Raw genomic sequence first — 26966 nt, 5'->3', positions numbered from 1 at the left:
TATTGGCCTAAAGAGACAATGATTACATTTCATGGAGCATAAACTATAATAATAAGAAAATATGCACCCAGCAAGAATAAAAATATATAACATTTACTAAAACCTTCTTCAGGAAGACACAGCGTGTTTTTATGATTCTTCTTCTGCACGAATAAACATAATAACAGTGTGTCTGTGGGCTGGAGGGAGGTCATGTTGATTTTCTCATCAACCTGATGGTGGCTCCAAGGTTGAAGTTTTATATCGTTCCTTCTTTTGTTTATGTATTATAATGAAATGAGTTTATGTTCATAAGGAAGGTGCGTCACCTGCTGCTGAACAGCTTTACTTTCACAGCACCCGCCTTTTTTGTTTTTACCCACTTCATTAAAGGTGTTAACACTGATCTCATCTAAATGTTTAGTTAACAAAACAACACACACAATAGTGCATTTACAGATTTCGAATCTGTTTATTCACACAAGGATTGAGATACAGTTACACAACAGTGGACTCACATTTATAAACAGTCTCATTCAATTAGTTCCCCCTGAACGTGACACAGCAATTTTGTGGTGGTCACTTGCAGGTCAGAAAACATCCAGGCAGAGAAACATGAACAATTCAACAATCAGGTTTAATTAACAGTTCAAATAAGTAAAAGGTTGAACCAATGAAATAGCTACACAATGAATAATTGGTAGAAATAGTTGTGAAACAGTTCAAATAGTTAAAGTAGCTAAAGTCATAGATAAACAGCTCAGGTAAACGTTAAATGAATGGATAATAGATAAATGGTAGAATCTTGAATCGTCTGTAAATACATTACAACACATACACAATACAAGTTTTACAGTTCAGGAACCACAGCTGCAGTTTCCTTTCCTCTCAGTTGTCCCTCATAAAGCCTCGTCTGAATTACATTGACATGCTAAAGCTGCCCCGCACTCGTGTCTGTGTCAAGGTCAGAGCAAGTAAGATGGAGGGATTGAAGGGAGGATGATATCGAGCCTTTTCCACTCGCTCGCCGCTGCTGGAGAATCTCAAACAGCTGGAGCGGTTCACTCAGCTTCTCCAGGAGCAGATGAAAGAGCAGTTGAAAGGCCTCTGAGGAGAGAGAAGGAGTCAGTGAGTGGGAGAGCGTGAGTGAGACGGGGAGGGGAGACAACAGGGATTCTTCAAAGTGATTCAGCCTCTCCTCTGCTTAGTCAAACTTCCCCCTCCAGTAGGAGCCTGGTAGCTTCAAGCTGCCAGAGGAGTGGAGCTGCCCTCGCTCCGGTGCTGTGCTGCAGGATGAGGGGATTTGCCTTGATGGTGCTGGCAGCACACGGAGGAGCCTCCGGGCTGAGGCTCCTGCCAGGTCACTGCAGACGCCTCAGGGGCAGCTCGGTCTTCCTCTGTTCAGATTCACCGTATTTCACCCCATCTGCATTTAGGGCCGTGGGGGAAAGTGGAGAGTGCTGCATCACTGCGACACAGCTGGAGAGCTGCTTTACTTGGGGCTCCTCCTGCTGGTGTAGATAAGGGCCTTGCAGGTTTTCTGTTCTCTGTGCTGTAATCCCTGTTGTAAATAAATAAAGAGGGGTGTGTGTATTTGGTGTGTTGTGTGTGGTGTGTTGTGTGTATTTGTGTGTGTGTGTGTGTGTGTAGGCTACCACACAGCAGAGGTGTTGTGAGGTCCTGCTGATTTCGCTGACCTCATCCCCTCCCACACACACACACACACACACACACACACACACACACACACACACACACACTGCTCTGTCAGGGGTTGTTGCTCTGCAGAACAGCTCCTTGGATGAATCAACACGGAGGAGAAGTGTTGCTGTGGTGCAAGGTGTTGCTCATGTTCCACTAGATATTCACAGAAGTGGATCCCTGCCAACTAAACTAAAAACCTAATCAGCTGCCACTACCGATTTCCTTTTTTAGCCTTCTAAAGTTATTATATTTTGGGATTTATTATTTATGAGACATATTTCCCACATAAAAACACCACAAATGAAATATTGTATGTGCCCGTAGCGTCAGCAGCACAAACCGTCCCCCTGGTTCTTTGTCTCACGTCACTGATGATGTGCAGTTTCAGTCCCAGTCAGAGAAAACAGTCGAGGTCATTCATTGTTTTTATTAAGTTACAACATTGAGACAATAGATGGATCCTCCTGTGACGTGACGTCAACAGAACAATGTTCATGAACGAGCAACAACAAGACAATAATTATTTCTATCTCCTGCTGCTGCAGCTAGTTTCCTTCTATTGATCCTTCTGCTGAAATCACAGCTCATCTGATTCTTTACTCTTCGTCACTACTCTTCTTTCACCGCCGTCAGACCGAGAAGACAAAGTCCGTGGACACCTGCGTTACATGTACTCGTGTACACATACGTAACTGATACATACAATCTATATTACCAGTACTTGAACAAAAAGTGCAGTAAATTCATGCTACAGTGCTTTGCTAAAATCAAGACCTACACGGACACTCTCTCTGCCTTAAAAAATCTAATGTTTGCAAAATTTTATATTTTTTTTTCTACTGACATTTCTTTACAAAACAAAATTTTAAAAAGACAGTTTTTTTATTAAGTTACCCAACCTTTTTTCTTTTTTTTTGCAAAAGAAGCCAGGCTGCAAAATCAAATCATTTGAAATCTGTGAAGTTATTGTCATTCTGCCGACAGGTCATTTAATTAACTAATTAAAAGCAGGTAAATAAATTCCATGAGATGCTACAGTTTGATGTGTATAATCGTCGTAAACATTAATCTCATACAACACATTCGACAAGTAAATTTTTACCAATGCATTCTACTATATCTACATTATTCAGTCAAATACTAAAAAGTACAAAAAATAGTTTGTTTCAGAGGAGACAGGTGAGAGCTGAACCAAATCCCACGAGGGTGGAAACTACATCTGTAAAACATGGATTAAAAAGTCGTCCGGAATAAGGCGAAGACAAAAACATGACTTTAGATGATCTGAAATAAAAGCTTCACTCAACAGTGACGTGACGACAAAGAAAAATAAAGTGCCTATCGTGAGAATAAGTTAAGAGGAGAATGTACATGAGGGTGGAACAGGGTTGGGTTCAGCGTGGTGGTTGTGGTGGTGGTGGTGGGGGGAGGGGGGGTAATGATGACTGGTGGACGTGTCCTCGGGTGCACTGGTGGTGGTGGTGGTGGAGTGCAGATCTCAGCGCAGCGAGTTGGTGGGCATACAGTCGCACAGAGCCCTCCTCTCCGCTCTCAGCACCAGCGTCTCTGTCTGCAAAGGACAGATTTAAAAACTGTCACATGTGCGTACCTTGTTTTAAACTGGACATGTTGTGCTTTGTGCGTTTTTTTCTTTCCTCTAGTGTGTTATAAAGGTTTTGTGTGAATGTAATAACTCGTCATCAGCTGTTAAATACTCTGAACGAATGGGAAATCCTCCCGAGGAGCAGGACCTACCCTGGCATCAAGGTTGAAAGCCGTCTTCTTGAGATCCTGCAGCGCCCTCTGCATGAACTCAAAGGCGTGACAGTCAACACACGGACGACCTGGAAATAAAAGCAAAACATTTCAGAATGAAGAAATATCATTTACATTTTCCTGGTGTAATGAAATACCGTCTGAATTATTCATTTAATAATTAGGCATCAGTTCCAATCTGAGTAACGAGCCTGTGAATCTCTGGTTGCACAGCGCCCTCTGTGGCCACAAGTGGGAATCACAGCGTGTGTTGTGAAGCATGAGTAGAAATAATCTTATATTAAGTCATTGGGTCAGAAATGTGGTTGTACAGGAAAAGTATTGTTGGTTTTAAATTGAACTTTTCATTTGTAAGAAGAAGACTGAGTTGTTTCTTCATATTCTGTATCAACTGCATTCATTTGTTGATGGATAGAAAACTAAATAGAAATATTTTGATATTTGATTTAAGGTAGAAATCCTAAATATTTGCGTGTTCCAGCTTTTCAACAGTTTGATGCTTTTCTCCTTCATATATTATAGTAAAGTGAATTTCTCTGGGGAACAAAACAAACTATTGACACAGATCAGTGTGGGTTGAGAGAAATATATACAAGTATATACAGTATTACATGTGATACTCTGTTTTAGGACTGTTTAGTGTCTAAAGTAATTATTTATAAGTATTTTGATCGTTGATTTTAGTCACTGGACAAAAATAGACAGAAGATTATTTTTCAGTATTTTGATCCCATATGTAACAGTAGTGAATATCTAGGAATCCAACAAGCTTTGACATCAGATCACCTTGAGCTGTGATAAATCTATATGTTATATGTACCACAGTTGATTAATGGAGACAATGGTCTGCAGACTAATGTGTTAATTAAAATAATGATTTGCCTTCTATTAGGTTTAATTTCACATATAGATGTTCATATCATTTCAGAGTGTTTTCAGTCTTGATAATACTAAGTATATAAATGTTTATAATAAGGTCCAGTCTAGGAAATGGCAGGTGCTTTCCTCCAGTGTGGTTAAGTGCAGGCCCAGTTTCATGTGGATTTCCCGGTGAACCGTCTCCACCAATTAACACGACCTTCAGTCCTCATTAAGAAACTCCAGCAGGAAGCTGCGACCGTCAGAGAACCTGACTGAGGCGGAACGGATGAAACCTGACGAGGGTTCGAACCCCTGCAGGAACCCCTCGACCCCCCGGTGCACCTACTTTCTGCCGGGATGACGGTGCCGGGCTCCTCCGCGGCTGCGGGGACACAGACGAGCTGCAGCATCATCAGCAGGAGCACCGCTGTCTGCAGGGAACATCTGGACATGGTCATGATGCTGCTCCGACGGTCGATCACCTTTAACACGGACACGAGCATCAGCAGCTGTTCGCGCTGCGCACACACACACACAGCACAGGCAAAATGTCCTACACGGCCGTCGGTGAATGAGACGCTGCAGCTCCCGGGCTTTGTTCAGGGAAACACTGCGTCTCCTCGGTGAATCGTCCCGTGGGGGGGTGAAGAAACACAGATTAGACAGAAAACCCGACGTGTGTTTAGCGACCTACCTCCGATCAGACGATGGTGTTCACGGTCAGCAGGATGCGGGTTGTTTTATGTAGGTTAGCGTAGTGCGCGTGCGCGGGGCTCATCTATAATTAATGCTCCAGGGACCAGAATCAGGACTTCCGGTGAACATTCAGAATTAAAGCCTGGATAAATATGCTTTTACCACAGATTCGACCAAGTTATCAGTTAATTATATCTGGATAAAATCAGTTAAGTCAAATAAAAAACAAGCCTGTAATACATTCATTGAGAGGCTGGAATTGTGTCACTACTTTTGTTTTAAAAAATGATATTACTATAATATTATTAAAACTCAAAGCTGTTATAACATGTGTACATCATATATATTCATGTGCAATACTGGTACTGACGTCAAAGTATTTTGAATGCTTTTAAATACAGTATTGCTTCTTTTCTTGGATATTAGAGTATATATTTTGATTATCGTTATATAATATACGTCACATTTGCAGATATTTTTGCAGATAATTCAAGATATGGTGACTTTCAAGAGCTTTAAGTGTTATTGTTGTTTCATCGTGACAAAAAAGGTTTTGGACGTGGTCTTGTCATGATCAGAAAAATGTAAATACACCCCCCTGTCATATACTGCTTCAGTTGTGTGTAGTCCCCATTGTGAACAAACCAATCACATGAGTTAAACCAGTTTCTAATCCAGATACTGATTCAATTTGAAAAAGAGCTGAATGAGTAAAGAAACGTGCACTTTACTACAAGTTAGACCCAAACACATCTGCATTGTCCAGGTGAAAACTTTATTGATAAACCAATGAAATCAGACACAGTCAAAGAGTTTGCATGTGAATTACAGCTGTTCTGATCCCAGATGTTTCACGCGCTCTGCTGATGGAGCAGAACCCCTCCTGCTCGGTGTGGGCGGGGTCCTGACTGCTGTTTTCTTAGGTAGCCCGTTAAAATGCCCGCACTCAAAACACTTCTTTTTCCAAGATGGCGTCGATGAAGGACAGCGACACCGGCCTGTGGCTTCACAACAAGCTGGGCTCCACGGACGAGCTGTGGACGCCGCCGAGCATCGCCTCGCTGCTCACGGTGTCGGTCATCGACAACATTCGGCTGTGCTTCTCCAGCCTGTCGCCGCCGGTGAAGCTGAAGCTGCTGCTCGGGATGCTGCACCTCCCCCGGCGGACCGTGGACGAGGTGAGCCGCGGCGCTAGCTCGGCGTTAGCCTGGCGGTGTGGGGTGTTCAACTCGCACCTGCAGGCGGGGAAACAGAGCCCCCGGTGCGGGTTAGCGGCTCCCCGCGAAGCCCCTGCTCCTCCGGGAGGTGTTTTAAATCCGATATTAAATCATCCTAACCACGCGTTTAACTATGTTGCGTTAGCATTAGCTTAGCTTCTCTCGCTACTGTTCCGACTGTTTTAATTGTTAGTAAACGCCGCAAACTACTTAAATCGAACTTTCTAAACTCCAACTTGCGGATAGTTGGGTTTTAAACAAACCGCGTTAAAGTTTGGCGGGTTAACAGCTAACTTATCTGCGGTATTCGAGCGTTTCCACCCCCCCCGGTGGCTTAGCGGCGACGACAGCCGACATTAGCCCGCTAGGTCTGGTCCAGACATGATGGTGGGATGGGCGCAGGAGAGCGGAGCAGCCGGGCGGGAGCTGGAGGGCGGTGCCTGCCTCTGCCCCGCAGATCCTCCGCGAGCCGCCCGGGGCTTCGTGACACGCTCCCCGGTGTCCCGCACGTCCTCCCGCGGACCGGGATGTGATGGAGCGTTGACACCCGTGGAAGAATATAAACGCGTCCTGCTACAGGAGAAACTCCCACAGGTTGTCAGGGGAAATCATCAATAACAATCACACATGTAGATTATGTTTAAATGTAATAATGACCATAAACTATGCATGTAAAAAATATCCACTAACTATATTACAAAGAATGGACAAAGTGAACAATAACACAATCTCTGTGCTTTACTTAAAACTCAACATAACAAAACAGGAACAGACGGTTAAATAATAAAATGTTGTTTAAAAAGTGCAAAGCAAGATAAAACATAACAATTAAATAATATATAGGGTTTAAATCTTGAAAAGGAAGCAGCAGAGGACGCATGTCCAATGAAATTATTAGTAATAGAACAGTAAGAGATCAATACCTAACATTACAAAAGTTATCATATCATAATAGAACAACTATAATTGATGGCATGGATAAAAGATGCAACCCAGAACTTGGTGTAACATAATATTAGCATATAACACTTATATGATATTAATAAATCATGTTCACATATGTAGCGAAACACCTAAAATGTGACTTTTAGTATATATGTAATGAGGTTGTGACAATTTTTTCCACGATTGATTCATATCAGTTTTTGTTTTGTCTATAAAATGTGTATTGTGTTCATCGTGAATCTGAAGCAATATTGATCAATAAAAATCACCACAGCGATCTGTTACTAAAAACTTATTTTAAACAAAAAGAAGAAAGTTATTCAACGGTCATTCACTTTTCGGGCAGAGTAAGTTTATCCTTTGTGACTTAAAGTTATTGAACTTTCTCTCCAGATGAAGGAGGCCCTGTCGGAGATCATCCAGCTGGCCACCGTGGACTCGGAGCCGTGGGTGCTGATGGTCGCAGACATCCTCAAGTCCTTCCCAGAGACCGGCTCGCTCAACCTGGACCTGGAGGAGCAGAATCCTAATGTGCAGGATATCCTCGGCGAGCTCAGGGAGAAAGGTGAGGGGGGGATTTTTCCACAGTTTACAGTGTACTTGGCTCCTCCCTGACTAACACCTGACCCCACATGTCAAACAAATGTAAATATTACGACACAGCATCTGGTTTTATAGCTGAACCTGTCGTAGGACTGTCCCTTAATTTGCATTTGCACTGTTTTGGAAAAATAGATGCAATAGAAACCGCAATATCTCATCATGTGAGTTTGTTCCCAGCAGATAAATCAATGCACCTCATCGATCAGTGTAGACAAACAGTGCCACGCTTAGCTGATGAGTTTGGGAAATTCCTGTCTCGACCCTCCGGAGCGTCGGAGATAAGAGCGGAGTTACGCAGCCGCAACGAACCGCCGGTGACTTTGGGTCATTTAGTTACACAAGTGTTCTCTAAGTAGGACAGAGGTCATGTCAGGTTAACACGAGCTAACCTTTATGATGAGGTGATCTTTGTCAATAGAGATTAACTTTATCTGGACTGTTGGGCTGGAATACGCCTCAGCAGGGACCCTCTTGTGAAGTGGGAGGTTTTACACTTGTTAACTCATGCAGACCATCGTATTCACTGTGATGCATCAAGCTTCATTACACATTTTTGCTGAAGAGCTCCTCTGAAAACTTCTTCCATGAGTTGACAAGGTTTATTTACAAGCATCACCTGTTATATGACAATTATATCAAACACGCTCTGCTAATCTTTATGGTGAGCAAGTGTATTAAAGGTTAATAAAACGTCTATAGAGAGGATTCAACTTGAAATATTCCTCCACACTTTCTATGATGTGTGCGTTTAACACATTTGAGGAGTGTAGTGTATATTTGGAAGAGAGGGCGCAACGTTGATTGATTGTTTGTTGAAGGATAAACTTTATTCATCTGCTGCATATTCATAAATATTTGCTTCTTTCTCGTCCTCAGTGAGCGAGTGCGAGGCGTCTGCCATGCTTCCTCTGGAGTGCCAGTACCTGAACAAGAGTGCGTTAACCACTCTGGTTGGACCCCTCACACCCCCTGTCAAACATTTCCAGCTGAAAAGGAAGCCGAAGAGTGCAACCCTCAGAGCAGAGCTGCTACAGAAATGTAAGTTCCTCATTTTTACCTTCTGTGGTTTGGTTTTGGCCTTTTTGGCGCTAAAGATTGTAAAAAATTTGTTTATAATTTGTGTTTTTTACAGTTTTGTTGTCCCACAGGGGTATTGGGGATTCCCTCAGACTTGTAATGTTGAAGTTACATCTTCTGTATTTCTTTGTGTTCCAGCCACAGAAACAGCCCAACAGCTGAAAAAGACAGCCGGAGTGCCTTTTCACGCCAAAGGGAGAGGACTGGTCAAAAAGATTGACACTACAAGTGAGTTGAAGACCAATAAATTCACTTCTTTACAGCCAATTGGTAAATTTGAAGAGAAAATCGAAATACTAAGTTTGTATTTCGGCGCCTAAAGAGATGTCTCAACATTTGCTTCACAGCTCCTCTCAAGGGGATCCCCAAGGCCCCGTTCCGCAGCCCCACTGCCCCCAGTATGTTCAGCCCTCCCAGTAACCGCACACCCGTAGCCCCTGCACGGACACCCCTGCGTAAGGAGAGGGGGGTCAAGGTAATTTCAAGTCCTGCTTAATGTTTCTCATCATAAATGCTGTGTGAACTGATTTTACAGTGTTTTAGTTTCCTTCAGTTCCTGCAGCAGCTGTGAGGTCATGAGTTTTCTCATCGTGTTCTTTTCCTCCTCCAGCTGTTAGATATTTCAGAGCTGGATGTGGTCGGAGCTGGAAGAGAAGCTAAGAGGAGAAGAAAGACTTTGGGTAACTATTTTTCCTGCCTTGCATCTGTCCAAGTTTCAGAGCTACGCCTCGAACATCGTACTAAAATGTGTCATTGAACTGGTTTGTACTTGATGTTTTCTCTGTTGTAGAAACGGAGGCCGGAGAGAAAGCAGCCAAAGAAGAAGCTGTGGTGGAAAACACCACACCAGACTATGCTGCCGGCCTCGGCTCCGCACAGGTACTTCACTACTTTGTCTAACAGTCCCCCCCCCCCCTCGTATCGTTCAGTTCTTTTTTCAAACCTGCTCATTGTTTTGTTTTTCAGAAACTCGGGGCGCTGAACGAGAATCCTCTGCCGTCAACCAGTTACCTGCCGGCCACACCCAGCATGGTTCCCTCTTCCTCTTACATTCCCAGCTCCGAGGCGCAGCCAGGTCAGACACCGCCTCGCTGCTTTTTATTCTTTGTTTCCACACAGAGGAAACTTTCCCCGTTATCTCACGTTCTCTTCATCCACCTTTTCCAAAGCAAATGCTGGCGGGTCGGGTCGAGACACGCTGCAGTCGGCTCGCCAACCGGAGGAGTCGGCCACAGCGGGCGCTGGCGCCACCCCCACCTTACCGGGCCAGTACAAACAGAGGACGCCTATGTACAACGCCAGCACCACAGCTAATCCCGCCACGCCCACGTCCCCCAGCACACCGGCGTCCACCCCCGCCAACAACGGGCCCCCAGCTGCTGCCACTGCCAGCCAACCGGAGACCCCCACCCAGCCGCCCAGCACACCTCAGACGCCCACCCCAGCGCCGACCCCTACGCCACCACAGCCCCAGCCCAAAAAGAATCTCTCACTCACGGTAAGGTGTAAACGAGCCAGGGAGTTGATTCATATCCCTTTGGATTACAGTTCTCACTCCCAACACTGAATCTGTCAATGAGTTTAGAATAAACAAAGTATGTGAGTAGTGTTTACAGTTTTACTTATAGAATGTGTATTTACTATATTGTTTTCAAGTTCTATATACTTGGTGGTTTCTATTTATTTATAGTTATTTATCATAACGGGTTATAGTTAATCTATAAAATATCAATCAATCAAATCAATATTCTCTCCCACGTGTTTCTCCTCATCAGAGGGACCAGATGTACGCTGCCCAGGAGATGTTCAAGACGGCCAACAAGGTCACCAGACCCGAGAAGGCCCTCATCCTGGGCTTCATGGCTGGATCCAGAGGTACACACGTCGTCCTGATCGCCGCCTGATCAGGGAACCAAAAGCTTTTTCATGCAAACTCCTTAATTCAAATTAGTGTCAATTTTCTGCTTTCGTAAGCCTGATTTTTCACACAGTTAGTGAGACGGTCAATAAGTGAAAGGTCATTAAAAGTTGCTGCTTGTTGTGACACCAATTCACTACACAGTCCATTAGTTACAGTGAATGTACCTCATAATGTAACAATGACCCACCTGCCGCCTCCTGTCTTGCAGAGAACCCGTGCCCGGAGCAGGGGGACATCATCCAGATCAAGCTGAGCGAACACACGGAGGTTCTGCCCAAAGCCGACGGCACCGGCAGCACCACCATGCTGGTGGACACGGTCTTCGAAATGAACTACTCCACAGGACAGTGGACCCGCCTCAAGAAATACAAACCCATCACCAACACCTCCTGAGGCGCCTCAATCGCTCGGAGAAAAAAATCCCACACCCCAAAAATTCTTATCCACTTCTAAAAGAAAAGAAAAACCATGTTTACACACGTACAAGTATTTGCAATTACGTCTGGGCCAAATCGAGCAGCGGGAGGGTGAGAGATGGTCAAGGAGAGAAAGATCCTCCCTTTTCCTGCACCGCCAAAATGCAGGACTCCGAAGAATATTTCTGTACCTTTTTTGTTTTGGTTGTTTCCCTTTTATCGTTTCTGTTTTTTTAAAAGTGGCCTCCGATTCCTGAGCGTGGTCGGGAGGCTTACACGAGTCTGAGCAGAGGAATTATTCTCACGGCAGGCGCCTCTCAACATTTTTGTACTCTGGAGTACAAGCATGTCACGTGTCGGGAAAGACGATATGTATTTTTTTTTTTGTATGAATGTCACATTCAGCTTATTCTACCCTGGGGTTTGTGACAGGAAACAAAACCACAGAACGATCATGACCGTCGCCCGAGAGGTGACCAAAAAAAAAAAAAGAGATGAGAAGTAAATAATTCTCAGTGCTGTCGAGCCTTCTGGTAGATGTTGAATAATTCTTCATCCTTTTATTAAAAGGGAAGAAAATAAAAAAAAACAACGGACTCCAAGAGGACATTTCTCATCGTTCTTTCTCAATTTGAGCATTTAGTTTGAGCTGTCAACGACTTCCTCTATTTGTGTTTTGTTTTTAATCATCTTCCCCCCCCCCAACCATTTACAACGACCACTTGCTGAATGTGTCTTCTACAAGTGTTTCTTAACTTGTGCATTAACATAAAGACAGTGCCACAGTTTTTTTTTAGCAACATTAAACCGAAAGAGAAAAGCTGTTGGATCTACTGTACTAACTTAAAACTGGTTAATACAATAGACTGTGTACAAAGATGGCCGAGGCGTCTCCTTGACCTCCTGTTGTACAGAAGTAAAGCTGAAATATCCCTGATACAATTACTGCCATCTTGTGCTTTTGACATATTTTATTGCATTAAATAAATGAGCCTATGGCCGATACTGCGTCCAGCCACCAGGGGACAGTCAAGATGATTTGGTCCATCTTTATATACAGTCCAAGCTTCATTTATAGATTTTCTTCTCTCTATAGCTCAGTTGTGCTACTATTGTTTTCTGCATCCTGCTCTTTGTATTACAACTATTTCCAGAACACATCTCTTCACATTAACAATATTTCTTCCTGGTTCGGTGCCTCTGGGATCCCACGGCCTTTTCCCCCGGACTCGTGCACCGGCTGCAACAATATGTTTCCGGTCATTAAGAAGATGTGAAGTTGTATAAATGAGAGAAAAAGATTCAGACAGACTTTTTTTAAATTTTATTTGCCGAAACAAACGAGTTGCAGCATAAAACAGGCGCCACAATTAACTGCCAGTATGCAACATTCATATTATCACACAACAAAGGTTTAGCACAACTTCGTCAGCGTGTAAAAACATTTGTTGTCGTCCATTACTGATGTCCGGTGAGTCTTCCTTTTTATCATCTCTCTCTCTCTATATATATATATATATATATATATATATATATTACAGTATGATACATGGAGAGTATTAGATATGAGTTTAAAGGTCCCAGACACCTTTCTTTTCTTTGGGGGGTTGTTTCCTCACTAGACCAGTTGCACCTGCTGGCAGAGGACAATGTTCACCTGGCTGAGGAGTCAGCTGACAAACTCCCAGCATGCCTCTGGCAGGGCTAATTAGTCAGAGCAGAACCAACCTGTGTGCGGGGCCATTTTATACTGAAATCATGGAGTGACCTTTAGAGAGTTGGAACAGTAACAGTGCGTCTACTGAACATGTAAGTGTACAGCTGCTGGTTTAAAGAAAATGAGGTAAAACCAAAGTGTAAAAACATATCTGCCATCTAGAGTTCCATGTTTCACTGGAGTAGTAAAACATGATCTGCACAAAACCCTTGTCTCTGATAATGTGAATGTTTGATTTAAGATATTCAAAAATCAACGGTTTTATTCTTAAAGCTTATTTTCACAACATTACAGTCCCTGAACAGGGTGGACGGTAGAATCACCTCGCGGAGCGGCAGATCCCTCATTAGTACAAAGTAATGTTTGAATCTACAACGTTCAGTGCACTGATTGTACCTCTTGGTTTGATTGTGTACTACAGGCTCCGGTGGGGAGATTTGGTCGTGGCTGAGTTTTACTCGGCCCCAGGTTCCCTCCAGCCGCCGAACGCCTTCTCCAGGTGCAGAGCCACGGCCAGGGTGAGGTGGTCCTGCAGCTTCCCGCCCACGACCTGCACGCCCAGCGGCAGACCCTCCTCGCCCAGACCCAGGGGACACTGGGTGACCGGCAGCCCGAGGATATTGATTACACCTGCGGATCGAGAGGAAGGGATGAAATGTTCGGAAATAAAGATAAGGTAAGTGGAAAAAACCTTTTCACACTGTGTTAAGAGAGTTTTGGGTTACTCCGTGAAGTGAAGTAATATGGATAACACAAATGAACATATAACTGTGGAAGCTATGGAGTCCGGACTGATCACTGACCGGTGTAGGCGAAGTCAAAGGGTCTGAAAAGCGGGTGGTGGTGCCTGGGGGCCACTCTCGGGTGTGGGGGGTAAAGAAAAACGCCGTCGGTGCCCAACAGCTCGTCCACCTTCCTCTGCAGATTCTCCTTCTGCTCGATGAAGAAGGGCGAGGGTTTGGACACGCGGGTCATCTCCAGCAGGGCCAGAGCTGAACACACACAAACACACACATTGTTCGTTTGCGTTTTTAAAACAAAGTTAATATAATTCTTTCATATTTGACTGTGTCTGGATTATACTTGTTTACTTGTGATTACCAGTTGAAACCATTGACTGTGAATAAAGAAAGTGGAGCCTAATCATCTTGATCGCCCCCTGGTAGCTGGCTGCACTATAGGTCATAAACCCAACCTCCTCCACGTTAGTTGATGGGACAAACTAAAAAGTCAGTGCATGTAAAACTACTTTCTCATAGATGTTTGTTCAGGTTCTCGTTTTTCCTTTAAGTTTAGTTTGAATTGGTTATTTAATGCTACAGTCTGTGGTTGAAATGATTTAAGACATTTACATGTTTTCTCTCTTACCAATAGCAGCCATGGTGTGCTCTGACTTTCCCATTATCCACTTCAGCAGCTCCCACATAGGCCACACCGGTCGTCCTGGTTCCCCCATCAGCTCAGCAAACGGCACAGGACGCTGAAACCAGGGAACATTTTAAACACAAACAGATTTTTGTTTCAACGTTCACAATGAGAGACCCACTGAGTGTGTAAATCATCTTTAGCTGGCACACAGTGGTGTTCTTTCTGCAGAGTAATCATTAGCATGCTGGAAACCTTCACCTGTGTTAATGCCTGTTAGTGACTGTGATGTCTCCACACTGGGCTTTCATTTGAAACGAGCACTTTAACAGTCGTGAAATGCTTCAGAGCAGAAATAATACTCGGCACGTAAAATATTAGAAAAAGAAAAACCACACGCTCTCTTTATGAAATCATCTTGAAGCTTTGATGCTTAAAACACTCAATTTAAAATCCACTTGAGCTCAAAGTAAAAGGAGAAAGGAGCCAGAACAAAGAGGTTATTGTGTCATAAGCTCTCTGTAATCCAGCTGTTCTCCAGTAACACCACACTCTGCAGACCTCGTAAAGAAAGTCCGGGATTCTTACTTTAAATTCAGAAGTCGAGTGGTTACCAACCTCGACCTCAGGCCCAGGAAGTGGCTCACTAGATAAATGTGCTTGATTCAAACCTTGAAAGGAACCTCAAGTTATTTAATGCAACAATGAGAAAAATATGAGTCATGACGCCAGCCAGACAGTTTTCTGCCAGGCGTCACATCATATTTATCTTTATGTTGAATCTTAACCTGAAAAGTAAAGTGTGACCACGGCTGTTAAATAAATGTACAGCAGTATAGAGTAAAATAAAAATCTAAATCCTTAATTGAACTACAAGTACCTCAAAACCACAGTACAGTTCTTGAGTAAATGTACTATCGTTTGAAGCTGAATATACAATATTCCATGCCAAGACACTGTGAATAAGTAATGACACTGTGGTAATATATACATATACAAGTTAAACCAAGGATCTGCTGTGTAGTTTTATAACTCATGTTGTGGGGACACATCTGCTCCGTCACATTTGACTTCCTATGGGGACAAAGAGCAAGTCTTCATAATGTAATTCCATTTTGAACTCTGGCCGTTTGTCCAGATCCACACGAGAATTTAAAGGGTTCTTTCTTGACCCAGTTCAGTAGCTTTAGTGTCGTCCTGCTGACAAACTAATGAACCAACAAACAGAGAGCGGCCAAATCATAACCTATTTGACGGAGCTAATGCATTTTAAATTAAATTTGTAGGATAAGTCTCCGGGAAATGCAAATCGACGTGAGGTGATGGAAACACAACTCTGTGTGTGTGCGTGTGCGTGGGTGAGAGAGAACAGATTAGTGAACCATTTCTCAGCAGCAGACCACAATAAGCTCTGTGACCAAGGCTTGATCTGCTCTCCATACTGTGAAACATGTGAATACATCCAGAGTTCTGGCAGCAGCAAAGTAACAAAGGCCCGTTTTTCTCCCATCTTTCCTGTTTATCTTCATTCCACCAGCAGAGAAATGGATGAAACCACTGATTATCTGTTGTTTGACAGCTTCTCTGTGCAAACATGCCTGGACACATTGGTCGGGACGGACTAACCTTTCCCTGCTGATCAGGCAGAGCCATGTAGGTGTCCCAGATTTGGAAGCCGTAGCGAAGCTCAGGGAAATGCACCTCCTCCACTTTTACTCCAAAGTCGGCCTCCAGACGCTCGACTACCTGGAGAACATCGCATGAGGATATCGATTATAAAAACCTTCCTGTTTGGTTGTCAGACACTTTATGTCACAGAGGGACTCAACACACCTTTCTCTGAATGTCCAGGAGCTCTTCGCTGACGGGGTACGTCAGAGCGGAGCCACCATCGTGAGGGATGGTGAAGAACCGCAGCTTCTTTAGGTCGACCTTCGTGTTTAAGGACAACCTGTGAACACGTGTAAGCAAATGCTGCAATTTAGATTAACAGTAGGGAACCAACGCCGGTTTTGAGCCGTCGTACCGCAACGACTTGATCTGACCAAACACCAAGTGGTCTCTAGCTGAGCTCTTACTTGTGAGCGTTGGGTCCTGCCATGATCTTGAGCATGGGCAGCAGGTCCTCAGCGTAGCGGCACATGGGCCCGGTGCTGACGTACTCCCCATGTCTGCCGGAGAAAGGAGGGTACTGGTTCTCAGGAGATACAACACCTGCAGAGACAAAAGGATTATTATCTTATCCTATAAAAATTCAAATAAAACATGCATTTTTTTATATAACTCAGGTGTAATAAGTGGAATCCAGGTATTAAACTCAAGATTAAGTTTCTATAGTTACCAGGAGTGGTTTTATGGCCAAATATTCCATTGAAGAAACAGGGCATGCGGATGCTGCCGCCGATGTCTGAGCCGATACCGATGACTGCGCCTGCCGCTCCCAGGATGCTGCCCTCTCCCCCTGAGGCCGGTCATGGAAAACAAGAGACACAGGGGAAGGAGATAAGTCGGAGGATCTGGCAACAGGATCGGCTTGATCCTCAGTCCTGTTTGATTATAGTTAATTGGATAAAGTGTCCAGCATTACAAGGTTTATTGTCTGAGGTCTATCCGACTAGCACAAGACAAGAGTAAACCTGCTTTATTCCTCCATCTCTCTTATTCTATTCATTCCATTGTGTACGACTGTGTCGCAGCATAGGAACTACTCTGATAGTCTGTGTAAAAGCAACATCATCAAAAGCTTCCTGTTAAAGTTTTGTTCATCGTACTAATAATTCCAGAAATCAGTCTGTTTGGGTCAGAGGTCGTCAGCTGAGTAGACGCTCCTTTATCGGTGGCCGGCCGTCTTGTCTATTTTCTCGATGCCAAGAATGTGTTTTATGAGGTCAGCGCGTCATCGACCTTTTACCTTTGACCACTTAAACCTGATCAGTTAAAAAATGTTTGAGGAAATTCCCTAAAAGCCTTCCTGCTGTATCGTGTTCGTGAGAGAGTGGAAGAGAGGAGCAGACGACCTGAAAACACAAAGCCTCTGGCACAAAGAGTTCCCCTTTAAAGAACCAGAGCCTCTGTCTTAGTGTGTCTGCACAAAGTGAACAAGTGAAGTGTAATATGAGTATGAGGTAAAACCAGAACTCCTCCTGGAGACAAAGAGGTCAAGTCCAACCCAAAGCGTCTCACCTCTGAACTTCACAAGTGTCTGATTCCCTCTTTTCTCTTCCAGACATGAACACAACAGTCACTGACCTGAGCTTCCTCCCGGTATCCTCCCCAGGTCGTACGGGTTGTTGGTGATGCCTCTCAGGTGGTTGTGGGACTCGCACCACATGCACAGCTCGCTGGTGTTGGTGACGCCCAGCGGGATGGCCCCGGCTCTCTTCAGGAGGGCCACAGGTGGAGCGTCCACGATGGACACGACTCTTCGCCTGCTGACCACACCTGTGGTGTTGGGCATGCCTGCAAGACGGACATGTGTCAACTGCGGTATGGATCAAAACACTTGTTTTCATTCATATTTGTAGAAAATGTTTTGTCCTCTCATTCTTTGTGGAAACGGTGTTGATGTGCTTTAAGCAAAATCATGTAATTTCCCCTTTTGAATTTATACGTCCTGTCCTGCCACTGACATGTTCGACCACAGACTCCACCCCTCGCTGATGTGAACACGTCTGACCCGGACAATCTCCTGCTGTGTTTTTCTCATTTTCTGGAGTTCAAGTCTGAAAAGAGCTTAAGTAGCTGTTAAGTGTCCAGTGAGTGAGTGTCTGTCTGTTCCCTGTGAGTGGGTGTGGGTGGATAAATGATATCAATACTGGTGCATATTCAAAAATAGTACGCTATCGGAGAATAGCCTGGTTTCAAATAGCTGCCAGGAGATTAGATTTCTGTCCTCCAAGTGTTACCCTGGAGGGCGAAGGACTCTTTGACAGAGAGTGGGACTCCCAGTAGAGGCAGCCGGTCCTCCAGCACCTCCTCTCCTCCGGTCTCCTCCTCGATCAGCTTATCAACCTGGGCTGCCTCCTGGAGGGCGGCGGCGAACCTGGACACGGAGGGAAATAAACTTCATGTTGAATTTCTGATTTAAAAAGTTAGATTTTTAAGCTTGTGCATCATAGTGGAATGTGGCAGCGTTGTACATATCATGAGGGGGAAATTAAAAAGTAAAACGTGGACAATAAAGTACATCACAACAGTCATGTGGGCACAAAGGGGCTGTAACTGATTTCCATCGTGAATTGATTTGCAGATGAGGATGATGAAGAGTCAGATGACGAGGAAGACTGGTTCTTTCTTGCCTGTCTTTAACCACAGCGTTCAGAAAGGGGTTGACTTCCTGGATCCTGTCAATGTAAGCCTGCACCACCTCCACACTCGACACCTGCAGACACACAACAAATTGGCCTATTTAGGTGTGTGTTGGGATTTATTACACACACACACACACACACGGTGACCTTCTCATGCTTATAAGAGACTTGGATGAATATCGTATTTTCCAAACACGTTGACTTATTGATTAATCCACTAATTATAACTCTAAATTAAAGCCTGACCAGCACAATATACAACAATCCAATATAATAACCATACAACTGACAATAATTTAGACTATCAATTACTCTGGCGATTATTTTTTGATATTCATGAGCAAGAAAAGCAGCAAAATTGTGACATTGAAGAACCTGAAACCGTCAAACGTTTGATATTGTTGCAGAGCTGCAGTGATTGGACAAATAATCAATAGTCTGTTTTTATCATTGATTAATTGTTCGAGTAATTTTCAAGCAAAAATGTCAAAGATTTGATGATAAAAGATTCTTAAATGTCACAATTTACAGTTTTTTATGAGCTTGTATGAAAGTAAATTGAATATTTTAAGGGTAGGTAGGTATTCGTAGAAATCCACAAGTATATGAATAAAAAATCTGATGTCATTGGCACGTTTCACTTTCGCCTCCTGATATTTTATATTTACATATATAAGATATAAAAAATATATTATATAGTGTCCACTTTAAACAGCATATATAGATAGAGGGATATAGTGATATTATATATAAGGAGTATAGGTGTGTAGTTGATCCACAGGGGTAACAGATTAGCTTTAAGGGTTTGCAGACTTATAATAATATAATATAGATCTATAAGGAGAATATGTGTGTAGTCATTCCACAGTGAATCGGTTACACGATTCACTTTCAGGGTTTATAGCAACAAAATAAAAACATCCATAAACATTAAACCGGATGTGCAGGTGTGTTATATATAAGATTTATAATTTAAAAAAACAAGCTCAGTGGATTTAATATATACTAAACTAAACTCACATAAACCTAACATCCACCTGCTAACTAACACCACAATTCAGACTTTTGGACCCGTAATAACTTTTTAAATCTAAACGATCATTCATTGAAAACAGTAAAAATAATTTAAGGTGAGAGTTAAAGCAGCGGAGGCCCGTGTCCGGGGCCCGGCGGCCAGCGGACCGTGCCGGGGAACACACCTCTCTCCTCCGGATCTTCTGGCCGAGCTGCGTCGCGGACACTTCCAGCAGCGCGCTGCGGACCGGCGGCAGCTTCTTCGTGCTCCAGGGAGTCCGAGGCGAGAAGAGGCGGAACAGCACGAAGAGGGCGTCCATCACGGCCTTGAAGAGCCACAGCTGGAGCCTCTCCAGGCGGGTCAGAGCCATGGTGTCGCCGGGCAGAGCGGAGCCTGGACGGACGGGCAGCGATCTGTGAGCCGCCGTTTGCCCGGAACTCTCCATGTCATCATGAACCTGGCTCACAGGGGGGACAGGACCGGATATCGTGTGATGTCCCTTCAAAGTAAAACCACCACAGGTCCACATCAACCAGGGACATCAGCTTAAAGGGATAGTTCACCCCCGACATGAAAATCCACTCATCACTATGACGATGGAGGGGGTGGGTGTTATTTGTGTTTTTAGTTATTTATCAAACCACTGGTTCCTGGGTCAATTATAACCTTTAAGCTTACATTGTTGCATTTCTGTTTTATTTTGACAATAGTGACCGGAAGTCATAATTTGTTGTGGCAGTGGCGATGACCTCTCTGTCTCAGGTGATCAAATATTAATAACCTATGAATTAAACAAGAATTATTCTGTCTGTTAAACTATATTTAATAAGGAAATTTGGAGATGGCATTAAAACTATTAAATATTTCACCCAAATTTTGATTTAAACCCAGATTTATCAAAACAAGTAAGAAAGTTAATTTATGCCGTATACTCTTATACTTATGAGTTCGTATAATCCCTCTTAGAATGTCAGTTTTATTAAAAATCAAACTTAATTAAATTAGATTTATTATTGCTATTCATTAGATTACTGTAAAAAACTAGTGATTCTAAAAGGCAATGAAATACAAATGCAATAATCTTATATATAAATATAAATGTATTGACAGTACATGATGTCATTAGATGATACCTGTGTTCCTTTAAAACAAACCCAGGAAAACAGGGTTATATATTCGCCCAGACACATCTATTCATTAACTGTTCAGGTCTGTTTTCTGCAGATATTCTTAACTCACTAGAGGAAAAGTCAAACTGAAAAGGTCAAAGTTTTTGACTAAATAATATGAAGTCAAACCAAACAGGTGCCAATGGCAGAACTGTGTGTGAACACTAGAGGGCAGCAAGGCTGAAGACAGTGCGTTTCCTGTTTAAACAAACACAGCACGTTTCAGAAAGAAAAAATTATCTGCAATGCAGGTCAGTGGGTTAGTGGAGAATCTGCTGTCAGCTCTCTGCAGCAGCATCACACTGAGCACACATGACGGAGGTGGGGGAGTGTTATATGCAGCATTTGAAATCAGATCCTCACAGATTATTATTATCTTATATTTGTTTCCTCCCAAAATATGTTCGTTAAACCATTTTAAAAGATTAAAGGTGTTATCAGTCATTTTACCTTTAGCCTTTACTATTTCAGCTTCTCATTAAGAAAGAGCTATTAAAAAAAAGACCTTATTCTGATCCAATCAGTGGTGGAAAGTAGCTGAGAGCATTTCAAAATGTGCTGTGTATGATTTAGCAGTATTTGTACTTCACTTAATTATTCCATTCTAGTGCTACATTTCACAATATATGACCCTTGATCAAGCTGCGCCAAATTTCACACTCTTATAAAAATCAGACTTCTAAATTTGCCTCTTTTTTTTAAAAATCAAGATCCATGAATTATTCTCTGTCTCGAAAATGTTAAAGTTCCCTGGATCCGCTTCAAAGATGAATGTTTTTCTTTTGATTTTCTTTATCCAGGGTGTTAGTATGGCCGGTTGCAATCATGTTAGACTTACACTTAACCTGTTCATAACGATGCTGTATGACGAACAGGAGGAGGAAAATGAGGAGGCAATTCTTGGTCTTGATTCTGAGTCTGAAATCTCTGATGCTGAGGACTTGGTTATGTTCTACAGGATCAAGCTGGAGTTGTGAGTGTGTCTCGGAATCCAGTTCTCCTAAATGAGGAAGGCTCCTTTGATGACATAGAAGACTCATCTTCTATGTCATCAGAGACTCATCTTCAAAGTCATCAAAGGCTCCTTCGATAGAATGCATGTGTAAATGGTCACTACCGATTTTTTTGTGCATGTCGGTCAATCGTGGGGCTGGGCTCCATAATACATACATTACGTACATCAGGCCTGACGCACCCCCAATGTTTGGTGAGTTTTCGAGTATGTCGGTGCTCGGGCCCTTATTAAAACACAATTTATTTAATGAAATTACTCTCAAGCTATATTTGATTTATTCAGACTAACTCAACACAATAGAAAAATTGTTTATTATTTATTTGATTTGTCAAATGATCAATATATTTCTCTTTGGATTTATTTCAATGAGCCACAGATGTCCTTTATATGTTAACTCACAACCTCCATCTTATCTGTAAATGCAGCTGAACTGGCCTGATCATTGTTTCCCCAATGAGGGAGCAGGTTGTGCACTTATCATATTGTTGAAAAAACTCCACGTTGGGCTTTGAGTGTGTGAATAAGAGACATGAAAAATCAATACTACCCAGAGAATGGTAGCACACACCCTGCTGAGCTATTCATTGATCCTCTTATTTCAGGAGAGACCTCATTTCACGGCTAGATTTGAAATGAAGAGGTGACGCTCAGAGGCAGGACATTTTATCAGGATGACGTTTATCAAATTCTGTCGACTGCAGGATGTGGATGTTACTCACAGTTGAAAACGCTGCATCCTTTCGCAAACCAACGTTGACCTACAACCTCTTAATCCTTTAGAAACCGGGCTGAGAGGCTTTATCTTGAGCAAATAATATCTCTGTTGACAAAGTGAAGTGACTTTGGCAGAATTACAGAGATAAAGACTTTTCCGGGGGAACGCCCAGTTAAAAAAAAGAAAAAAGAAAACCATATCACAATCCCAACCTAGTGGAGAAAAACAGATCATTCCTCACCTGTAAGGTGTAACCCGAGGCTCTGAAATCTGCCGGGCATGTAGGGACAAGAGGGAAGACCATACAGGGAGAGCAGAAAACACACAGTCGACACAGTGTTTGATTCCCTGTGTCAGGCCGCTGGAGCTCAGAGCTCAGAGTAAATGTTATCGCATGTAACTGCACATTATTTAGAGATTGTGCTGCGTCTTCGCAGTGAGGAAGTCATGTGTGCTGTGTTGTGTTTGACGGGAACTTTAAACCACGAGTGAACGCCGGCCTTCAGGGTAAAACGATACTGGGTCAGTGAACAACAGAGGACGGCTTTGGGTGCTTTTCCACTGATTTCCATCTTCTTTGGTGTCTCTGTTGTCATGGGATCGACGCCACATGTCGTCCACCTACACCTCAGCATTCGGACTTTCACATTTTTACACGCAGGCTAAAGAGAATTTGTAATAACACCCAAGATTTAGGAGGCCAATAAAATTTTAGATCTTAATTTTATAGCCTCTGCTCCCAAAAGGGCCGGACATAGTATTATCCACACATTTAATTTTCCTAATGAGATCCCAGTGAAGGAGCCGCCCTGTTCCCTGTCATCTCTGAGTGGAGACTAATTTACTTTACTGTTCCCTTTGGATGAAGCAGCACTTCACTCTGATCCACTTTCCAGCACCTCCATCGCCCTGGAGACCAGTAAGGCTGATGGGTTTGCCCCCGGGGGCGAAAGGGAAAGTTATATGAGTCTAAGTGACCATTTTCATTAATTAAAATTCAAAGTGTTTTGACTTTTACTTTGATTATTTTTTAAATGTTCTCGATAAAACAAGCAAGTCAAACATCCAGGGAATTTCCTCTCAAATCCAGATAACTTACATTACTTCATTACGTTAGCTCCTTAGTATTGAAATGTGGTTTAATAAATCCAAACAAAATGCATCGTCAATAAAAGATGTGGAAAATATTGAGGAAAAAACCTTTTCTCGCCGTTGTAAATGTTTTACGAGGCCTGATCATGACCCATATTTGAGTTTATTTTCTGATGTGGAAAATACATGTTGGACATGTGCAGGCTACACACACTGAATGAGGTCAAGCTGAAAACACTGCAGCTACATGTTTGAGACATTTGTGATATAAATGTTTAATGTTTTGTCATGAATACATGAAACTGTGCACACGGTGCGATGCTAGAGAACTGGACAGATTTAAAAACAGTTGTGAATCCTGTTGATCTACAGGGAGATTTGATGCTTTTTACTGTGTGTGAAAGTGACGTGTTTTGCCCTAAATCATATCTATTTCTTTCTTTTTCACTTTCCTGCAGACGTTGGATATTGACAGACACCAGGGAGAGAGCAATCAGTGAGTACTGGCTTTTTCTTTTAATTTCTATGTTGTAAAAGCACATTAAAGTGATGTTAATGATTGAACACAGATATTGAATTGTGGTGCAAACTGTAAATCAGGTGCATTTGTTCTCTTCTGTATTTTGTTCCTGTGCCTCCACCAAACAAGACGGTGACAACAACAATATTTTAGAGATGTGGCTTTGATTCTAATTGATGCTACGTGTGATTCATTTGTGGAAGTTTAAAAGATGGAAAAATTGATTTACTTCATCTGTTTAAGAAAAATATAGATTATTCGTAGGTCTCCCCCCCACCACCACTACCATCATCAGCACGACCCTCTCCAGAAGTGTATTCGTCTATTTGGCAGCGGTCTTTCATCCAAGATGGAAGGAGGAGGTTGAGGAAGGGGGGGTGGACCATGTGTTAGCCCCACCACCCCCACCCCCTTACTCCTGCACCTCCTTTGGGGACCGGCGTGCGGGCGTACGAAGCAGCTGCTGTGCTCCTAAAACCAATTATAAAGACCCCCGGCCCCCCGCCGGCAGGCTGCATGCAGGGCCGGGCGGGCGAGAGTGTGATCGTTAGCACCCACAGATGAGCTCTAACAAGGGGCCGGCACTGGGACGGTCAGATGGGGGGGACCCAGCAGGACCAGGATATAGATTTTACTGTCCGGACCTGGATGGAAAGGTGGAAATTGGAATTACAGATGCAGGGGAGGCCTCGAATTTTTATGTTTTATTAAAACTGAAGTTTCAGGTCGAGAGTCCTTGACCAGAACTCCAGAGATTTGAGGTATTGTCAGTGTGAATCACAAAAGATGTAATGTGATTGAGAGAAGAACCAAAGCTGAAATTCTTTCTCTAAAAGTAACTAAAAATCAAAATGTCTAAATGTGGAAGTAAGGATATAATTTCCTCTAAAAGCTTGTGGCTCTGTTGTGGTCCCGTGTTTCCTGTTCTCCTCTGAAGAGGCTGATCTGTCCTGTGGAAAGAAACATGAACAGCTCAGGTGTTATTGATTCTCCTCCTACCGGGCGCTGGTAAAACTTTTCAGCAGTGGATCTGAATGACAACCACATGAGACAGACTCATTAAAATACATAAGGTATTATATAGGAGGTAAGAAAGATGGATTCACATTGATTTCAGGCCGTTAAGCTGCTTGTGACATCAGTCTTCACTATAATGACAGAACGGAGTCCATCTCTGAGAAGTAAACAAGTCTGTTAAAATCACATTGATTTGAGTTTGTCAATAATCAATAATGATAATTGGTTTCTAAGCGAGTTTTGGTTTGATTTATTGATGACAATAAGAAATTAAAGAAGACGAGTGGCTCCGTCATATTCACCATTGTAGTTTAGCTTGTTAGCAGCTAACATTTACATTTTCTTATTTGTTTTCTCACGGAATAATTCATGGTTCTTGATGGAAAAAGTTATATTTAGTGGACTGACATATATATGAGTGTGTGCAGCTTGATTGAATTTCAGGGCCCAGTAAGGTTGGAGCTCTGCTGATGTGCCATTCAAGTTTAGTTCTGATCAGTGAGTCTGTGAAGAAAGAACTTTACACAAAAATCTCTATCAAAGAGTAAACAGCCCCACAAGGTGATAAAGTAGCTCTGAGGGGTCAGCGGGGGTCAACATAATCCCCTGTCACACACACACACACACACACACACACACACACACACACACACACACACACACACACACATGCATGACTGCTTCCACATAATCCTCACACAAATGCTCGCTGGAGCTCAACTTGGACTCGAAGCAAATGCAGCCGTCAGCTTGATGAATAAGTGATCAGCGGCTCTAAATAATAAATAGAAGTTATTATGATCAGCGACAGCGGTGTGACTTCAGTGTTTTTCCTTTAGGCTTCAGGACGGAGACAATAAACTGATTGTATGTATTATTCATAAATCAGCGACACGCCAGAGATCCGTTCATGAACCCTGCGCACCTCCGGCTCGACGTGTTTACGGTCTGTCGTTACGTGGAGTATGTGGCTGTGAGGTGTGAGATGGCTCCACGCTATGTGACGGTGCCCCTCACACAATGTTCACAATCAGTTGTGAGGGGTGTTAATATCCACGTCTGAGGTCAGTGTCGTCTTTTAAAGCTCTTACTGAACTGGAAAGGCACTCGATGGATCCCATACATCCGCCAAGGCCAAACCTTTTTGGGCCTCGGGACCCTGTTGAATATGACGGCTTCAATTTGGAAAATTGTCCCATTCGTTTAAAGGTCAAACTAAAGCATTAGTGAAAGTGCACACTCGTAGAAATCAGTTCCCTAAGTATGCCTGATCTATGAATTATTTTCTGGGAGATCAGTGAAAACTTCTATCTCGCAATGTTAAAAACTCTGAATATAAAAGTGCTGGATTCTCCCCGTTTATCCAGTTTCACATCAACATTTTATGAGTTCCTTTCTTGGCCCATGTCTCATCCTTCTGTAGTTTTGTGCCTCATCCTGCTGAAAACAAACAGAGCAACAAATAAATGGACAGGGGCAAAAACAAAACCTCCTCCTCAGAAGAAATTACTGTGATCAAAATCCAGACACATAACGAAGCGCCACTGAGAATGACCACCTACACCTCAAATATCCGCTGTCTCTCTGTGATGACATGTTTTTTAGCACTATGTGATGATGTCAGCGGATTCAAACATCCCACTGATTCTCAAAATAAAGCACAAATCAGCATCTTGAGCTCAGAGAGGATGTGATCAGTGATGATAAGTTGTGCACAGGCCTCCTCCCTCTGTGAACACTGATGGCCCAAAGGTCAAACACGTCCTGTGGCCCCCCCTGCGCCCGGCCCTGGGGGGACCCTGTAGCAGACGTGGAGGTGAGGGGCCGGTCCCTGCG

General features: G+C 43.2%; 4 protein-coding genes across 5 annotated transcripts in view; 2 read left to right on the top strand and 2 right to left on the bottom strand.

The window, feature by feature from the left end:
- Positions 1-2095: 2095 nt before the first annotated feature.
- c23h4orf48 (chromosome 23 C4orf48 homolog) lies at positions 2096-5135 on the bottom strand. The gene is made up of 4 exons (XM_035148491.2): positions 5015-5135; positions 4667-4802; positions 3439-3527; positions 2096-3253 (listed from the first exon to the last, which is right to left on the bottom strand). The coding sequence occupies exons 2-4, from the start codon at positions 4776-4778 to the stop codon at positions 3182-3184; spliced, it is 273 nt and encodes a 90-aa protein (XP_035004382.1). The 5' UTR covers positions 4779-4802; positions 5015-5135; the 3' UTR covers positions 2096-3181.
- Positions 5136-5901: 766 nt separating this feature from the next.
- On the top strand, positions 5902-11797 carry nelfa (negative elongation factor complex member A). The gene is made up of 11 exons (XM_035148576.2): positions 5902-6194; positions 7572-7743; positions 8658-8819; positions 8997-9086; positions 9206-9333; positions 9469-9538; positions 9649-9737; positions 9825-9933; positions 10028-10356; positions 10634-10733; positions 10988-11797. The coding sequence occupies exons 1-11, from the start codon at positions 5985-5987 to the stop codon at positions 11170-11172; spliced, it is 1644 nt and encodes a 547-aa protein (XP_035004467.1). The 5' UTR covers positions 5902-5984; the 3' UTR covers positions 11173-11797.
- Positions 11798-12504: 707 nt separating this feature from the next.
- On the bottom strand, positions 12505-20047 carry faah2b (fatty acid amide hydrolase 2b). The gene is made up of 11 exons (XM_035148575.2): positions 19787-20047; positions 18576-18658; positions 18183-18319; positions 17527-17736; positions 16619-16738; positions 16356-16491; positions 16111-16228; positions 15904-16023; positions 14281-14392; positions 13716-13904; positions 12505-13542 (listed from the first exon to the last, which is right to left on the bottom strand). Exons 1-11 carry the CDS (start codon positions 20045-20047, stop codon positions 13367-13369), a joined length of 1662 nt encoding a protein of 553 aa, XP_035004466.1. The 3' UTR covers positions 12505-13366.
- The window catches only part of tesk1b (testis associated actin remodelling kinase 1b), a 33764-nt gene continuing 20249 nt past the window's right edge, over positions 13452-26966 (top strand). The window contains exons 1-4 of one of the 2 annotated variants that reach the window (XM_035148573.2): positions 13452-13588; positions 17555-17763; positions 18527-18628; positions 24052-24089. The gene's annotated coding sequence lies outside the window, so the exon portion shown is untranslated. Of the gene's footprint in view, positions 13589-17554; positions 17764-18526; positions 18629-20071; positions 20208-24051; positions 24090-26966 lie in introns of those variants that run through there. The other variant, XM_035148572.2, reaches the window with a different exon arrangement.

Source organism: Hippoglossus stenolepis, chromosome 23 (assembly GCF_022539355.2).
Source record: "Hippoglossus stenolepis isolate QCI-W04-F060 chromosome 23, HSTE1.2, whole genome shotgun sequence".
NCBI classification, from domain to species: domain Eukaryota; kingdom Metazoa; phylum Chordata; class Actinopteri; order Pleuronectiformes; family Pleuronectidae; genus Hippoglossus; species Hippoglossus stenolepis.
This window is presented reverse-complemented; position numbering and strand designations above follow the sequence as displayed.

Coding starts and splice junctions, on each gene's coding strand:
- c23h4orf48 (XM_035148491.2), bottom strand. CDS start 4,778: ATGACCATGTCCAGATGTTCCCTGCAGACAGCGGTGCTCCTGCTGATG. Junction 3,528..4,666: donor CACCGTCATCCCGGCAGAAA/GTAGGTGCACCG, acceptor TTTTATTTCCAG/GTCGTCCGTGTGTTGACTGT. Junction 3,254..3,438: donor CTTTCAACCTTGATGCCAGG/GTAGGTCCTGCT, acceptor TGTCCTTTGCAG/ACAGAGACGCTGGTGCTGAG.
- nelfa (XM_035148576.2), top strand. CDS start 5,985: ATGGCGTCGATGAAGGACAGCGACACCGGCCTGTGGCTTCACAACAAG. Junction 8,820..8,996: donor AGCAGAGCTGCTACAGAAAT/GTAAGTTCCTCA, acceptor TTTGTGTTCCAG/CCACAGAAACAGCCCAACAG. Junction 9,087..9,205: donor CAAAAAGATTGACACTACAA/GTGAGTTGAAGA, acceptor TTTGCTTCACAG/CTCCTCTCAAGGGGATCCCC.
- faah2b (XM_035148575.2), bottom strand. CDS start 20,047: ATGGAGAGTTCCGGGCAAACGGCGGCTCACAGATCGCTGCCCGTCCGT. Junction 16,739..17,526: donor GATACCGGGAGGAAGCTCAG/GTCAGTGACTGT, acceptor GACCGGCCTCAG/GGGGAGAGGGCAGCATCCTG. Junction 16,492..16,618: donor TGGCCATAAAACCACTCCTG/GTAACTATAGAA, acceptor TTGTCTCTGCAG/GTGTTGTATCTCCTGAGAAC.